The sequence below is a fragment of the Geotrypetes seraphini genome, chromosome 2, assembly GCF_902459505.1.
Source record: "Geotrypetes seraphini chromosome 2, aGeoSer1.1, whole genome shotgun sequence".
NCBI lineage: Eukaryota > Metazoa > Chordata > Amphibia > Gymnophiona > Dermophiidae > Geotrypetes > Geotrypetes seraphini.
This window is the reverse complement of record NC_047085.1, coordinates 395,656,883-395,674,597: the sequence shown is the minus strand read 5'-3', so window position 1 is coordinate 395,674,597 and position 17,715 is coordinate 395,656,883. Positions and strand designations below refer to the sequence as shown.

Genomic DNA, 17,715 nt, shown 5'->3' with positions numbered 1-17,715 from the left:
CAGCTCACTCAGGGTCAGTGGACAGCTCCCAGCAGCACTTGCAGCTTTTATGCAAATCAGTTCTCCTTTCAGGTTCAATGAGCTCCACTGTTTGGGCTCCCTCTGGTGGAATGCCAGTGACAGGGAACTTCACCCTTTCATACTCAGAGGATCTCTATACAGTAGAAGGTGATATATTAATGCACAAAGGTTGTTTAATGAAAAATTAATTAAAGACTCACAGTTTAATGAAGGTATAGAATATGCATCATCCCCCCTCCCCATCTCTATCATGCCCGGACCCTGCCTCCCACTGATCCCAGTCCCACCACCTCACCTTTCACCATTTCCTTTGTATCCTTTTGGCCCTCCTGACAGGGTCTTTACTTACCCGAGGCGGCAGCAGCAGTCCTGACGTACCAATCTTTCCTCCCTCAGTGCCCCAAAGCAGCAGTGGTCCTACCATTTCCATCTCTCCCTTTCCCCCTTTCACACCCTCTACCATCTCTCTCTCACCCTGTTTCACCTCTTTTGCCATCTTTCCCTTACCTGTCCCCCTCTGTCCTTCCCCAAGACCATCTCTCTCTCCGGCCCCCTCCACACTCCCTGAAGTCGATCTCTCCCTATCCCCTACCATCTCTCCTGGTCCCTCTAGTAGCCCCTCTGTCCTTCTCATCCATCTGTCTCTCTCTCCTCACCTCCTGCCTCTGCGGAGTTCTCGTAGCTCCTCCTCGTCCTCCTCCAGCCAGGCTTCAGCCATCTTCCGCCGTGGCCTTCAGCCGCCATGGCCGACATCCACCTCAGGGGATTCTCGCGCATGCCCACTCCTACCTGCGGTGCCCTACAGCGCACGGAAAACGAGAGCACGCAGGTGGGAGTGCGCATGCACGCATAGGGCTTTATTATATTAATCAATGTGGACAGAATGTGGACTTGGGATAACTGAAAACCACCAACATGGTATGATATACCCTCCACCTAAGATATAATGATATGAACTTATTTCAAAACCTAGCATAGCACAAATTTCTAACTTGGTAAATTTACAAATCTCCTTACATATTATAAAATACTCTACCACCTAATGATCTACATGAGAGGTTCCAAAACCATGAGGACATTTTTGCCCGTTCTAGGAGACTGATTCAAGTCCAATCCTGGATTTTTGCTAATGCCAGTTCTGCTTCTCCTGGCATGGGACTTTGCCCCTCCCCCCTCCCTAGAGCTTAGTCTATTTGGCTAGGGTTACCAGGAAAAGTCGGTTATGCTCTCGGGCTCGGACGCTGGGACAGAATCTTGTGCGAAGAAGACAGGAGGTTCGGCTGGGGGCGTGGCCCTACGTCCCTCCCCTCCAGGCAGTCGGCAGTTGTTGGCTTTAGCCAATTGCAGCTTCTCTCTTTAAGCCAAGGCCACGCGAAGGGCATCTTCCGCCGCAGCCTGCAGCCACCGACAACCGCCGCAGCCGACATCCGCCTCGGGGGATGCTCGCGCATGTGCACTCCTACCTGTGGTGCCCTACAGCGCATGGAAAACGGGAGCATGCAGGTGGGAGTGCGCATGCGCGCTTAGGGCTTTATTATATTAGATATAACAAGCATGTACAGAAGAGTAACATCAACCAAGCTCCCCCCCCCAGCCTACTCTACATAGGGCGAGCGAGATGAATGAGGGTAGAAAGGCACTCCTAGGCCCTGGTCTCTTATGAGCCCCGAAGATGCCACACCACCCCCTCCCCCCACCTTATCCCACTTATCTATCCATGATGAAGTGCCAGTACCTTTTAATACCCCCACCTCCCCTCCCCCCCAATGGTACTCTTCACCCCACCCCACCCCACCCCACCATTACTCTCCCATCCCGACTAACTGAGCGCCCAGATTAGGACACCCATCTTAAGACTGCACTGCGGCCCTTTGGATGCAAGGCTTGCAGATAGGGCTCCCAGATATTCAAGAACAATATCTTGCGCTTCCTAGCCCCTCCGGCATCTCACGCCTCCCAGATGGCCAACTGATGCAACTGGTTCCGCCAATGCCAAAACACTGGAGGGTCAGGGACCATCCAGCACTGAAGAATACATTTCCTGGCCAGTAAGCTCATCGTCCTACACAGAGCCCGATGCCCCTAGGCAAATGGCCAAAAGCCTCTTACCAAACTGTACTAAAAGTATGCAGAAATTAAAGTTCTGACTTAAAGTGAGAAAGGGAAATTTGTCTTACTACAGCAAATGTGTAAAAGGAAAATTGTTTCAAAGGGACTTGTAAAAAAGAAAGAAATAAGTAAATCTTGGGCTACGACTTGAGTGAGTCAGAAGCACATGAGCATGGAGGGGCTGGGCATTAGGCTTCTCTGCTTAACTGCATCACATGATGAGCTCTGAAGCCCTTGTATTTAAAGCAGGAGGATGGGGGTGCCAGTGTTTCCAATTATAAGCTACAGCTGAAGTCCGGCACAGATTTCTACAAGACAGCTTTCCCTGCGGCATGAAGGTGTGCAGCCTCTCCCTCCTGGTGTTGGCGGTGACCCTGCAGTTCTCAGGGGTGCAACTCCACAAGAGTGAGTCCCTCTCTCCCATGTTATACCTACCACCAAACTTTCCATAAAACTTTTTAATGATGCATACTCAAAGAATTTGATTATTACTATTGGAAAATCTCAATAGCACGTAACGCCAGTGATCTAAAAAGTGTCACCGTGCAAATATTGCATTTGCTTTGCATTTTGTATTTGGATTCTATTTTTTCACTTTAGAAGGTGCTGTTTCAGGTAAGCTACTGCTTTTTGTTGATGGTTTTATTCTTATGTTAACATTTTATATGTGTTTGCCATCAGCTGTAAGAAGCTCTAAAGATCTCTTGGGCACCTGGTGCCATATCTGAAGGAGGAGGAGGAAGAGGTACGGCCAGTATACTGTAGCTCCTAGGTCATCACAGGTCACATTAAAAGTGCCAGGAGTACACAGGGATGACCCCCAGGCCAGTCGGGTTTTCAAGATAGCCCTAATGAATATGCATGGAGCAGATCTGCATTCCTGGTATCTCCATTTTATGCAAATCTCTGTCATGCATATTCATTAGGGCTATCTTGAAAACCCGACTGGCCTGGGGGTCCTCCAGGACAGCTTTGGGAACCACTGGTATAAGCCACAGAAAAGCCGCATCACTTCACAGAAAAACAGAGCAGCACTTCGCTGCTGCTTTTGTAAAACCTTTATGTGAGGCAGAAAGCAGCAGTGTCTCAAAAAAAAAAAAACCAGATCCAAAACAGAAGTTTCCAATATGTATTTGTTCTTCCCTTTTGTCTGCTTTCTTTTGTTTTGGCCCACAGTGTTTCCCTGCTCCCTTGCACTTTCTGCTCAGTTGGATTCAGCCTCTCTTGGGTTCTGTTGGCATGAGCTTTCCATCCACAGCTACCTGGGACTCCCCTCCTCCTCCCCTATTTTACAAAGACCCCCACTCCCATCTTGCTGTTGCCCGGCACTGACCGTCCTCGTCTAGGGGCCACAGACCTCTCTCTGGAATCTACATCTTAAATCTTTCCTGTGAGAGTTTTCATTGTGCAGCAGTTGAGGTCAGTGACAGACCCGGGAATAAGTATCATCTCTTGCTTTTCCAACACACCAGCTAAGATCCAAGCTGCAAACATTTTACTTAATGCTTCCCAAATTTGATGGGCTCATTTGATCAATACTGTACTTCCATCTGGCATTTGTCAGTTTGCCAATCGAAACCTGGCTTCCTACCTACTCCCAGGGACCAGGAAAACTGTCTCAGCAGCATCTTTTTATTTCATAATTGTAAACAATTTTTTTTTTTTTAATTCCATCATTAGTCATTGCTAAGATCATTGCTAAGAGAGGGACAGATTCTTTAGACTAGCAGGGACAACTAAAACAAGAGGTCATTCAGAAAAACTGAGAGGAGACAGATTCATAACGAATGCAAGGAGGTTCTTCTTCACTCAGAGGGTGGTGGACACCTGGAACGCGCTTCCCGGAGAGGTGATAGGACAGAGTACAATTCTGGGGTTCAAAAAGGGACTGGATGATTTCCTGGAAGCAAAGGGAATAACAGGGTACAGATAGAGGTTTACCTTACAGGACATTGAGCGAATAGGGTATGGATATTTTAGGTTAGGTAGGGAACACTTTCAGGTCATGGACCTGGGGGGCCGCCGCGGGAGCGGACTGCCGGGCACGATGGACCCCTGGTCTGACCCGGCAGAGGCAACGCTTATGTTGTTTTCTTTTGGTTTTTGCAGTACCCCTTGCCTTGTCTCAACTGTCCTGTTAATCAGGAATCAGCATTATACGAGATGTCACTAAGGCTTATTCTTTTCAGTTTATGTAATCAATGAACCTATAGTTGCATGCATAAACTTTAATGCTTGTACAAATGATCGGGACAGTATTTAAAAACACTCTGATAGCAACACCTGCTGTTCAGATAGTACCACTGAAAATCCTTAATGACCATTCTGGTGCTATCTGGTTAATGCTGGGGTGGGGTGTAGAAGGAGCACTTGAAGTCCCCAGAATAATCCAGATCGTGGACTGAATATATTGGTGCCATCCGAATAATATAGCCAGTCATTGTTCTGTTCAGATATTAAGGGCTCCTTTTACAAAGGCACGTTAGTGGGTTTAACACGCGTGACTTTTCATCACGCACTAACTCCTGCGCTAGCCGAAAAACTACCGCCTGCTCAAGGGGAGGCGGTAGCGGCTAGCGCGGCCGGCAGTTTAGCGTGCGCTATTATGCGCGTTAAACCACTAACGCGCGTTCGTAAAAGGAGCCCTAAGTGCCGGCTCCTATCCCCCCAATTCTGTAATTTTGTGCACACATTTTTGCATGCACAGGTCATAGAATATGAAGGAGTGCTGAAAAGTTCTCAGCCCAACCGCGAAGAGAATGACATGGATATGATTCAATCAATGAAACAAACAGGATCAATTTCCTCATCCCCATGGGATATATATATATATATATATATATATATATATATATATATACATGATAGGAGATCAACTGCTTTTACACCTAAGCAGCACCAAGACCAGCCGCCACTATCGAGAGCTTTTGTCCCAATCTCATCTGGGGCAGCCTCCTTGGAGCGGCTGGGGCACGGGCAGTGTGTCTGGGAGGGAATGCATGGATGGGAGAACATTGCAGGGGACTGTCTGCCAAGTCTCTTCCCTGAAGAAGCCCTTTCTGGAAACGTCAATCGCTCCTCCTAAACTTACTTGCTCCACTTCATCACTGACGCTGAAACCGTGGATTGAAGACAAAGTTTTATTTTATTTTTCTTTCCAGCTTATGATTTATCTTTAATCTTATCTATTGTTTTGCCTTTTGTCTTTGTTTTGTTCTATTTCTATCATTTAAATTTCTCCAGAATTCTACTGTTCAACGGCTCCCCCTTCTGCTTCTATTCCTTTCTCTCCTCTCTTCTACCTTCCAAAGTATTTAGATCAATGCTGTCTTGTTAAAATGTTTATTTTATTTTTATTTTTCCTCTAACTCTACTTTTCACTTCTCTATTACCCTCCAGGTACTTTAGTTAGATTGTGAGCCTTCGGGACAGTAAGGGAATTTTTCAAGTACCTTTCTTATTTCTAATCTTAATGTATATTTTCTGTAAACCGCTTAGAACCTAACGGATGTAGCGGTATATAAGAAATAAATTACATTACATTACATCTCTCTATCCCCGTTCTGTTCGCGTGAGTTCTGTCCCTGACCCATTCCTGCAAGCTCTGCCCTCGTCTGCACAAGCCTCGAACCCTTATGATTTTAAAATATTCGAGACTTGTGCAGTGAAGACAGAGCTTGCAGGAATGGGACAGGGACATTGAGATCCCACAGAGACAAAATTATCCTCGTGTCAGTCTCTAAGTCAAAACTTTGTTTCTGCAAATTGGATCTTATTTCATTAACACTCTTTTCAGCTACTGTGTCAAAATAACGCTCAGAATTTAGAAAGTTGGTTGGTTGGGCTGAGAACTTTTCATCACCCCTTCGTAAAATGGCAGTTATGGCACTAAAGGCCAGATTCACTAACCCAATGTGCAGATGGGGGCAGTCGGGGAACGCCCCCATCTACCGGCACGGCACTTTTTTTTTTCCAACTTTTTTTACAGCCCTGCTTAAAGCCTACAGGTTAAAACCACGGGCTTACACTGCGGTGAAGTATGGGAGAGTCGGGGCATGCAGGCGATGAGGGCAGCGTCGGGGCAGGTAGGCAGATCAGGGAAGCAGGAGATCGAAGCTGACAGGGCCGAGAGCATGGCAGCAGAAGGCAGTCGGAAAGGGCTTCAGCGACTGGTTCGCAACAGTCGCTTTTTGGGTTGATCGGCCAGCACAGTTGAATTGGCAAATGTGTTTAGTGAATCACGTCCCTGCCTACTTTGCATGCAGTTCCCCTCATTTGCATGCGCGGATCAGAATTAGGTTGCAAAGAGCTTGCAAACCAATCAGTATACGATCGGTTTGCTTAATGAATCTAGCCCTAACTACCAAAAATAGGTTAGAACTAGAGTTAATTGGTGCTAATTAACACTAATTTGCAGTTATTTATTTATTCACGATTTGACTAGCAGAACTGAGCAGTTCACAGGCTAATAAAAATCAATACATAGAAAGGAACTTCATTAATGTGACAGGAAAGAATCAATTCACAAGAACATACAACCAAAGTAAGCTCACAAGAGGATGGGGAACCCTAAGAAGCAGTCCAGACTCAGAGACAAAACTAAAAGGAAAAAGCAAGTTCAAAGAGAGATTTAAACTTCTGAAGGGATCCTTCAGCTAAGGTGAGGGGCATTCGGTTCTAAAGTTGGGGAGCTACAAAAAAGAATGCAGAGTCCCGGGTAGATTCTAATTGAGCCGGGCATAGTCCACGGAGGACCATACGATGGTCGTTACATGAGTAACTGCCCTTAGTCGTAATTCTATAAACTAATCCAAGTTGATAGACCAGTATGTCATTTTGATCAGCAGCAGACAGAAGGGCAGTGGTGCTAGATTTATGTAGGGTGCACTATGTAGAGACGGCATACTGTGTCTCTTCTATTGCAGGTCCACAATTGTGGAACGGTCTGTCAGGATATCTATGCTTCAGTGCATCTGTGCAGCAATTAAAAAAAAAAAAAAAGTACTGAAGACCTATTTGGTTTTGCCTGCTTTCCGCTTTGCATGACTACCATGACCCACTGGTGTATTGGAATGGGGTGGGCCTCCTATGAGGTGTTAAGACAGTTGGTGATTTTGATTATGTATGTTTTTATTGTAACCAAAGTAAGGAGTAAATAATAATTAAATTCCCATATTATTCCACAAAAAAAAAAAATCAAACTAATCACCAATAGTATACAGGAAATAATTTGACAAAAAACCCATATAAATTATATGGATTTAATATGTTTGTGTAAAAGTACTCAATAACCACATCTCCCGCATAAGAGCAGCAAAGAGTTCAGCCAGGGACCATTACTATAATTTTTACTGTCCCTACAGTCACTTCAAATGTGGCCACCATTTTATAAAACCCACAGCCATAACTATGTAGAAAAGTGGCACTTATCTGATAAAGGACCAATATCCACATCAAAATTCAAGTGCGACTTTGCAGGATAGCGTTTCCCATAGTATAACCTCTAGTGAAAATTACTGTGCTCCAACTGTTGAAGATCCACAAATTCATCAATTCTCCTCTACCCAGAACTGAATTTCGCCACAAAAGCTTCTTCAGGAGGAGTAACTAAAACAAAAATGCAAATGTCCCTGGATGAACTCTGCAGCTCTTATGTGGGAGATGTGGGTACTGAGCACTTTTACACACACATATTATATCCATATAATTTATAAGAGGGGGGGTTGGCAAAATTATTATTTCCTGTATACCATTGGTTTTTAATGTTTGTTTTTAATGTAAGCCGTTTTGGTATAACTGGCATATAAATGTAAATAAATAAAATAACCTTAGTGCATAATTCCTTTAGCGCACAACAGCTAGGAGGTGTGGACCTGGTTGGGGCATGGGCGGGTCAGGGGCATAGAATACTGCCAGTTATAGAAAAGCATTTACATCAGCCTATGACATGGCATAAGTGCATGGGACTAAAATTAGGCACTAAAATATGGATTTCATGTTAGTATTCTATAATGTCAATTACAGTATGTGCACAATTGCTGATATACAATTTGTAGCCCAAAGGAGGGACAAAGCACACCAAACACAATGTAGGAAAAAAAGCACACAAAGGACCTCAGTGAACAGGGATTAGTCTTTGAGATCCTTTGTGCTTTTCCTGCTACATGGTGTACAATTTACACCAATGCCCAGTATTTTAACAGCTAATTTTAGGCAATCTTTTTAGACTTACCTTCTATCTGGATAAGGCGTTGAGGTTACATAGGGAGAGTTATTGATGCCCCTGTATAAGACTTTGGTGAGACCTCATTTAGAATATTGTATACAATTCTGGAGGCCGCACCTTCAAAAAGATATAGAAAGGATGGAGTTGGTCCAGAGGAAGGCTACTAAAATGGTGTGCGGTCTTCTTCATAAGGTGTATGGGGACAGACTTAAAGATCTCAATCGGTATACTTTGGAGGAAAGGCAGGAGAGGGGAAATATGATAGAGACATTTAAATACCTATGTAATGTAAATGCGCACGAGTCGAGTCTTGTTCATTTGAAAGAAAGCTCTGTAATAAGGGCATAGGATGAAGTTAAGAGGTGATAGCTCTGAGTAATCTAAGGAGTAATCTAAGTTTTTTTACAGAAAGGGTGGTAGATGCAGGGAACAGTCTCCCAGCAGAGGTGGTGGAAACAGAGAGAGAGAAAGAGATAATGGTTACTGTGGATGGGCAGACTAGATGTTGATTGAATGTTCATATCTTATGTGAAATCAATATGCTGTTTGCTCTTAATAAAAATCTACAATGAAACATAGAAACAGAGTATGATGGCAGAAAAGAGCCAACGGCCCAACAAGTCTGCCCACTCAAGGACCCTCCCTCCTTCGAGAATCCATCTTTTAAACATTCCTCTGGAGAGACCCCACCTGTCTGTCCTATCTTCCCTTGAAGTCGAGCGTGGTACTGGCCTCGACTACCTGACGTGGAAGACCATTCGATCAATCAATTACCCTTTCGGTGAAGAAGTATTTCCTGGTGTCCCCATGAAATTTTCCTCCCCTGAGTTTTAGCAGATGCCCTCTTGTCGCCGTGGGACCCCACGAGATTGCTTCCTCCACCTCAATGCAGCCCGTGATATATTTGAATGTTTCTATCATGTCCCCCCCCCTTTCTCTGCGCTCTTCAAGAGAATACAAGCGTAGCCTGCTCAAACGTTCTTCATATGGGAGATTTTTAAGTCCTGAGACCATCCTTGTGGCCATTCGCTGAATCGACTCCATTCTCTTCACATCCTTTTGATAATGTGGCCTCCAAAATTGAACACAGTACTCCAGGTGAGGTCTCACCATGGATCTGTACAACGGCAGTATAACTTCAGGCTTTCGGCTGATAAAGCTCCTTCTGATGCAGCCCAGCATTTGTCTAGCTTTTGCTGAAGCTTTCTCCACCTGATTGGCAGCTTTCATATCTTCCCGGATGATTACTCCCAAATCCCGTTCTGCTACAGTTCTGGTTAGGTTTTCACCATTCAGGGTGTATGTTCTGCATGGATTTCTGCTACCAAGGTGCATTACCTTACATTTTTTGGCATTAAAATTTAATTGCCAAGTACTGGACCATTGTTCTAGTAAAAGTAGGTCTTCCTCCTTAGTGCCGGGCATGGTTGCACTATCAGGTGGGCAAGAAGGAGGGTTTAGTGCTTTGTTGATAATATATCTTTGTTTTTCTTTCTTGCTTTCTGCTCCAGAGATATGGACTAGAGCAGTGGTTCCCAACCCTGTCCTGGAGGACCACCACGCCAATTGGGTTTTCAGGATAGCCCTAATGAATATGCATGGAGCAGATTTGTATGCCTCTCACTTCCATTATATGCAAATCTCTCTCATGCATATTAATTAGGGCCAGCCTGAAAACCCGATTGGTCTGGTGGTCCTCTAGGACAGGGTTGGGATCTTTTTTTCTTAGACTAATGATTTCTGTTCAAAATAATCTTCTTGTTCTCATATGGAAAATATAAAATTTGGAAAATGCAATTAAAAAAAAGAAAACAACAGTCTGTTGGAATAAAAACTTACAAATTCTATCTTGCAGGGTTGCCAGTGATTTTAGTGCAACCCTCAGTATTAGCAGCTAGGGTACTGATTATCCCTCCCTTTTACTAAGCTGCCCAGAGCGCTAAATGTTCCAACGTTCAAAGAATTCCTATCAGCATCAGAGCATGTAGCGCTCCGGGCTGCAGTAGAAACCTATACCACAGCTTAGTAAAAGAGGGCCTATATTCTTAGGTGGCATATTTATTTAATTCTTACATTGCCCATTCTCTGGGATTTTCCTCCTTGGGTTCTCTAATGTATTTCTATTCAAGATGACTTGCTTGTATGGCTTAAAAATTGCAAAATCTTTTTAAAATTATAATACGAAGGGCCACTGAAAAGTTCTCAGCCCAGCCAAGAAGAGAATGATGTGGAGCCATGAAACTTACAAGTTATTCCACACTTTTGTTTCATTTCATATCATTGAAATGAAAAGTGTCAACAAAAGTGTTCAATAACTTGTAAGTTTCATGGCTCCACATCATTCTCTTCTTGGCTGGGCTGAGAACTTTTCAGTGGCCCCCTCATATTGTGATGTCATAATGCCTCATTCCACCAATGCCTAAGAGCCAATTTCCTCAGTGATGTCACAATGACTTGTTTTCCCTATACTTGTGCCCATTTGCTGGATACATTTGCCTCATTGAAACAAAAAGTGTTAAGAAAAGTGTGGAATAACTTGTAAGTTTCATGGCTCTACACCAGGGGTAGGGAACTCCGGTCCTCGAGAGCTATATTCCAGTCGGGTTTTCCCCAATGAATATGCATGAGATCTATTTGCATGCACTGCTTTCAATGCATATTCATTGGGGAAATCCTGAAAACCTGACTGGAATATGGCTCTCGAGGACCGGAGTTCCCTACCCCTGCTCTACACCATTCTCTTCTTGGTTGGGCTGAGAACTTTTCAGCAGCCTCTCGTATGTAAACAACAATGAATTACATTTCTTAGGGTTCCTGATCATAAATGAAATTGACTTGGCTTTAACCCCCCTTTTTACAAAACCGTAGTACAGTTTTTAGCGCCGGCCGTGGCGGTAACAACTCCAATGCTCATAGGAAGAGGGGAGGGGGTATATGATCTATGTGGACTTTTGTGATGTTTGCTTTTTTGTTTGTTTTGAGGTTAGTATGTTTTAAAGAAACCAATCATGCAAATATAAAATTGATAGTTAATATATGTAAATCATTCTTTGGTGCTAGTTTTAAACTAAATATCTTTGCCCTTCTTTTGGGTTAAGAAATAGGGCTCACATTCCATCATACATATAAAGATGGGGACTATAGACTGAAAAATAAAATAAGAACATATGATACTAGCAGAAACATTTAAAGTGGCTCCTCAAACATTAGTTTTTAAAGTTTTGTTCTGTTCGTTCTCAGAAACTTGTGAAGGAAAGAATTGACTGGATTAGTTACTGTGAAGGGTAAAAAATTCATTTTCAAGAGCCCCAGTTTTCTGGGCAGCTAAAGAGAAAGAGTTGGAAAATTCAGCATCAGTTTGGTGACATAAATTGACATACAGGCAGGGCCGGATTTTCCTATAGGCTAACTAGGCTTCAGCCTAGGGCCTCAAGATCAAGAGGGGCCTACATTCAAATTGTTAGCAAAATTAAAATTACACTATTCTAAAAACAGTGAACACTAAAACACTGAACCAAAAATAAGGAGAAATTCTACGCTTCGGGATCAGAACCGGCTCCGGCCTCAACGGGGCACCGATTTGGCTTCTCCCTTTCTTTTTCTCGCCCTGGGAGGAGGATTGGGGAGGGAAAGACGTCAGTCCGGAAACAGCTGGGCAAAGCCCAGCCCCGCGGGGAGAGAGGCAAAAAGTGGATCCGTCAGGACAGGGCGGCCCAAACTGGCATCGGGGTGGAGGGGGGGAGGGGGGGTTTCAGTGGAAGGGGGATGGGAGGCAGGCAGGCTGGCATCGGAGGGGGGTGGGGGGGTTTAATGGAAGGCAGGCAGGCAGGATGGCATGAGGTGTTCAATGGAAGGGGGATGGGAGGCAAGACGCACTGGGGGCACTATGGACATAGGAAGGGGCAATGTTGTGTGTTATGTTTGATTAGTTATTGTTACAAGTACTATATATTGTGCTGAGAATAAATATCCAAATAAGTATTCTCGACTTTTTTTTATTTATTATCCGTGTCACATTTTTTATAAAGGTTAGTACCAATAACAACATGTTTCATTTAACATATTGATATATATCACAGTAATGATGTATTTTATTATCTCTCATGTAATTTATAAACTTAAAAATGGGAGGTGAAAGGGCCTCATAAGTGGAATAGCCTAGGGCCTCTTCATCTAAATCCGGCCCTGCATACAGGTCCATATATTCTTTGATGTGTACATAAAATTCAATGTAATTGAAAATTAGCGCAAGCCGCTGTAACTGCCCCAAAGCCCATAGGAATCTAAAGGGCTTTGGGGCTTTTGCCGCATGGCTGTGTAAAATGGAGGGAGGGGTTAATGTTTTATTAAATGAAGTAGCTTTCTAGCTTCTTTTACATAGATCAAAATAACTTTTTATTTTCACTTCCATTCTCAATTTCAATTTGTATTCCTTTCCTCTTTTTCTCTATTCTCTCACATTAAAGGTTCTTTATTTTATTCTAGCTCCCTTCATTCGCAGTCTTTCTTTTCCTTCTTTCCATCATGCTCACCTCTTCTTCTCTGCAGTCTGTTACTGCCTACTTTCCTTTCTCTTTCTTCCTGTACTTCTATTGTTCCTTCATCAACTTCCTGTGCCCTCTCTTTATCCTGTCACTAGCCTCTTCCATCTGCTGGCCTCTTCCACTTTCTTTCCATTCCTCCTCTCCCCCCTAATCAACTGCCAGCTTCACACCCTCACCCCAGTTCTACTTACAGCATCTTCTTTTCTTTCTTCCTAGTACCAACCAGTCACTATCCTCCTCCTCCTCTCTCCCCAGGGATCTACTGACATCTTCACTCTCCCCAGAAAAATGCCAACTACTCTCCCAAGCCCCTTCGTCCTCTTCCCCCCTGCCTCTCTCATCTGTAAATTCCCTTCTCCTTCATGTTGTCACTACTCAGCTCCTGCTGTCTCTAGCACCACAAAGTAGCATAGCCACTGGCGGGGGGGGGGGGGGGGGGGGCTGGGGGCTGGGCCCCCTGTGCTTTATTGGCTGGTGGAGATGCCAAGCTCAACCAGTCAAAGAGGCTTCCTGCGCGATTCCCAGCTGTGTCATCTGAACAGTGTTTAAGTCAGCATGAGCGCCTTGGCTGCCGATGCCAGCTCACGTGTACGCTCAGTTCAGCAACTGAACTGAGGTTGTCTGGGAGTGCCAATGTTGGCAGCTGAAGTGTGCCACCAACTTGAGCACAATCAAAGGCCAGGCATTCCAAAATAATATCAATAAAGGACTGGATGTACATCGGAAACATTAGTTTGTTATTTATTTTTGTCCTTATTCTATCAATTTTTATTTAATTTTTTGCAGAAAGTTGTAGGGACAAGCCTCTTTGTAAGCCACACATGTAAATCCATATTGGAGAAAGCTCCTTTATCCAGACTTTTAGGTGTATGCACAGACTTTATTTTTTTGCACAGCTATGAATGTAAGAACAGCAGAACTGCAACTGTAGAAAAGCAGCAGGACCAGGGTCCACAACATCAGTAATATATCTCTTTTTCCAGTTCATTTTGAGAAGGTAATGGTATTTAGAAAGGTTTGGAAACCTCCTTTTGCGTTGTTCCTATCTCTAAGACTCGGGACCCAGGGCACTGTAATGCTTTCTCCTTCATCTGACCCTAGTGCAGGCAGTGCACTGAGATCCGTGAATATAAAACGAGCTGAAAAGAGTACTTGGGACATTGGAAATAGAGAATGACATGGGGCCAAATTATTCCCTGACGCCACAGGAACTCAATTTCCCTGTCCCCGTGAGTTATGGCGCTGTCCCTGTCCCTGTCCCTGTCCCATTCCTGTAAGCTCTGCCTTAACTGTACAAGCCTCAAATACTTATGATTTAAAAGTGTTTGAGGCTTGTGCAGATGAGGCCAGAGGTTGCAGGAATGGGGCAATAAATGGCTAGTAAAAAATGGGGCAGGAGCAGGCATAGAACTTGCAGGGATGGGATGGGAAAATGGCTGGAGAATGAGAGGCTGTGGAAGGAGAGAGAGATGGGCAGTGGGGGACTGGGATAAGGGAAAGAGATGAGAAGCTGGATAGTGCCGAGGTGGTCAGAGGAAATATTCAATGGCATTATCCACTTAGTGCCTCTGAATATCCCTGTCATCAGCATTTATCCAGTTAGCAATACAGTGGTACCTTGGTTTACGAGCATAATTCGTTCCAGAAGCATGCTCGTAAACCAAAATACTCGTATATCAAAGTGAGTTTCCCCATAGGAACTAAGGGAAACTCGCTTGATTTGTTCCCACCCACCCCCATCTCCCACGGCCAGCAGCACTGCTCTATCCCCCCCCCCCCCCACAAGAATCGGCATTGCTCCCCCCGAAGGTCCCCCCACGTGAACCGGCACCCCCCCCCCCCCCCCGCCACGATCTGAAGTCCCCCAGACCCACCCAAACAGGCTTTTTACTTCCATCTCGGCTTCGGCACTGGCATGTCCTGTGCATTGGTGTTGGTGCCCGAAGATCGGCCTCCTCTTCTTTGCTGGGTCTTGAGCATCTGCGCATGCTCAAGGCCTGCAAGTTCATGCTCTCTCAGAGATTCCTTTTTTTTTTTTTGAGGACAAAATCTGGTAACCCTATATATGCTCAGGCCCCGCAGTTCCTTGTTATTTAGCTGCTACATTTAGGTGCCCGCAGATATGCCAGCAGCATGGCCAATATAACTTCAGACTTGTAAATGTAAGTTGTGCCGATACTGGGGTACACTAGTATTCTATAGAATATGAATGTCCAGATGCTGTTAAAGAATCTGGAGTCCAGTCCAATCTTACTATAATTTAGACCATTGACAATCTGTATTTTAGATCATATGTTATAAAGATTATACTGATCATCTCCTCTTATTTATTAGGTGTTGCTCGTTGGAAGTTCTCGTATATGTTTGTATGTCTGCATGCATAACATTTACATTTCTCCCTCTGAATTTGCGGTTTCAGTATCCACGGATTCAGTTATTCACAATTTTTTTTGGCAGGGGGTGGAAAGAAAAGAAACACTGCATCCCGGACCTTACCTGTTGGTCTAGCGGGCTTTCGGGGCAGGAGCGATTTTCCTAAGCTCCTGCCCCGTCCAGATCACGCATACAAAATGGCTGTGGGGAGTTCCTGTCGTAGTCTCGAGATACTACGGGAACTCTCGAGACAACAACGGGAACTCCCTGCAGCCATTTTGTATGAGTGATCTGCATGGTTCAGGAGCATAAGAAGATCTCTCCTGCCCCGAAAGCCCGCTAGACCACCAAGTAAGGTCCGGGATGCCAGGGGAAGGCAGGGGGTGGGTCAGAGCCGGCCCAAATGTTATTTGTGAATTTTCGATATTTGTGGGCCAGCTCTGCCCCTAACTCTTGCGAATATTGAGGGAGAAGTGTACCGATAATGCATGTACTGGTTTTATATATCTGCCATATACATTTTATACATATAATAAGCATTATTTGGACAGTTGATTTGTTTTATGTTTTATTCAATATTTGTATATTTTGTTTATCTGTTTTAAACTTAATAAAAATACTTGAACTTAAAAAAAAAAAAAAGAAAAGAATAGGTTCTAAAAAGTGTCCTTATTGCGCTGAAATGGAATTGCCCTGTAAAAGAAGTGCATTCTGGTCTCTACCATTTCTACTCCTCCTTCTTACTAGGCACTGACTGGTGACATTAGTTAATGCTAAACACGAGTCTTTTTCTAATCTGGCTCAGGATTCCAGGATGTAATGAGACATGGACGATCTTCAGCTCCCATAGGACACCACAAGAGACTGCATGGATGGTCTCCTGCTAGTAACTATTGGAATGAAAAACTTTATCCTGACTGGAAAGATGATGACGCCAGATGGAACAACTGCTGGAAAGGTTAATTTGAAAACAGGGTCTGATATAGAGAACCAGCCATTTATAAAATACATATGATCTGTACTTGTATAAGTTCATCTGACTTTGATGGAGGCACTGGGAGGAGTTAGTGCTTAAGTGTATGTATAGTTTCCATAAGATAATTTTCAAGGGGAAAATATGTACACATAGGGAGAAACTCTGTTTATGTTGCATAAAAGATGGGCGCTAAAAAATTCTGCACTTAGCATTGTTCAATAAACCACATCTGGAGTTAGGCACGGTTTAGAGAACACATGTGGCGCCCGTCCCCATAACTACAATTTAGGTACGGCCATTTACACCAGTGAGAACCTGGCATAAACGCCTGTGCCTAAATTGTGCACAGATTGGGTATATTCAATATCAGTGCGCCTAACTTTCAGGAATGCCCATGACCCGCCTGTGCTCATCCCCCAGCTGTGCCCCCTTTTGAGATCCACTCACCATAATTTACGCACAAATTTTAAATGGTGCACATTAGAAACGTAGAAATATGATGGCAGATAAAGGCCAAATGGCCCATCTAGTCTGCCCATCCACAGGAACCATTATCTCTTTCTCTCTCTGAGAGATCCCACATGCCATTATCGGCACCGATTGGCTTGTTCACCAAGTTGTGTGTGCAAATTGGAATATACACAGATTTGCATGTACAGCTTTAGTCGCAGTACAGTGCTCCCCTGTGAATTCGCGGTCTGCGATTCGCGGTCCCGGTCATTCACGGTATTTTCTGACCGTGAATGACCAGGCAGGAGAGGGCAGTCGGAGTGCCGGTGAGTGAAGGAAAACACTCACGGTATGCTCCGACCATCTCTTCCTGTACTAAAGTCGGGCCTCACCAATCAGGAGCTGCTTTGACACGCAGCTCCGTGGATAATCAGGGGCGGGAAACTACGAGGTGACACCAGGAAATTCTTTTTCACTGAAAGGGTGGTTGATCACTGGAATAGTCTTCCATTGCAGGTGATTGAGGCCAGCAGCGTGCCTGATTTTAAGGCCAAATGGGATCGACACATGGCAAAGGTAGGGGAGGGTCATTAGGGTGGGTAGACTGGATGGGCCGTGGCCCTTATCTGCCGTCTATTTCTATGTTTCTATGTTTCTATGAAGAGGCGGTCGGAGTATACCGCGAGTGATTTCCTTCACTTGCCGGCGCTCCGGCTGCCCTCTCCTATCTTCCCCGCTAAAAACATATTTGTGGTTTTTCAACATTCGCGGGGTTCCTGGAACAGAACCCCCGCAAATATCAGGGGAGTACTGTATATAGAATCTGTGGGATAGTACATCGTTTTCCTAAGGAAAAATAACATGCACAACCTTCTGCATGATATAGGCAGCCTGTTATAAGATTACCTTCTAAGGGATAAAGCAGGTGTAGAGTTACCAGACGTCCGGATTTGCCCAGGTTTGTCTGGATGGCTTTTCAAAACCCACCACTTTGATTGGGTTTTGAAAAGCTGGTG

At 44.4% G+C, this 17,715-nt stretch overlaps 1 protein-coding gene across 2 annotated transcripts in view; it reads left to right on the top strand.

The window, feature by feature from the left end:
• Positions 1-2,374: 2,374 nt before the first annotated feature.
• GPNMB (glycoprotein nmb) overlaps positions 2,375-17,715 on the top strand; it is a 67,405-nt gene continuing 52,064 nt past the window's right edge. For both annotated transcript variants that reach the window (XM_033930876.1, XM_033930875.1), the window contains exons 1-2: positions 2,375-2,535; positions 16,079-16,231. In XM_033930876.1, coding sequence (XP_033786767.1) covers positions 2,463-2,535; positions 16,079-16,231 — 226 coding nt within the window. In that variant the 5' untranslated portion in view covers positions 2,375-2,462. The remainder of the gene's footprint in view (positions 2,536-16,078; positions 16,232-17,715) is intronic.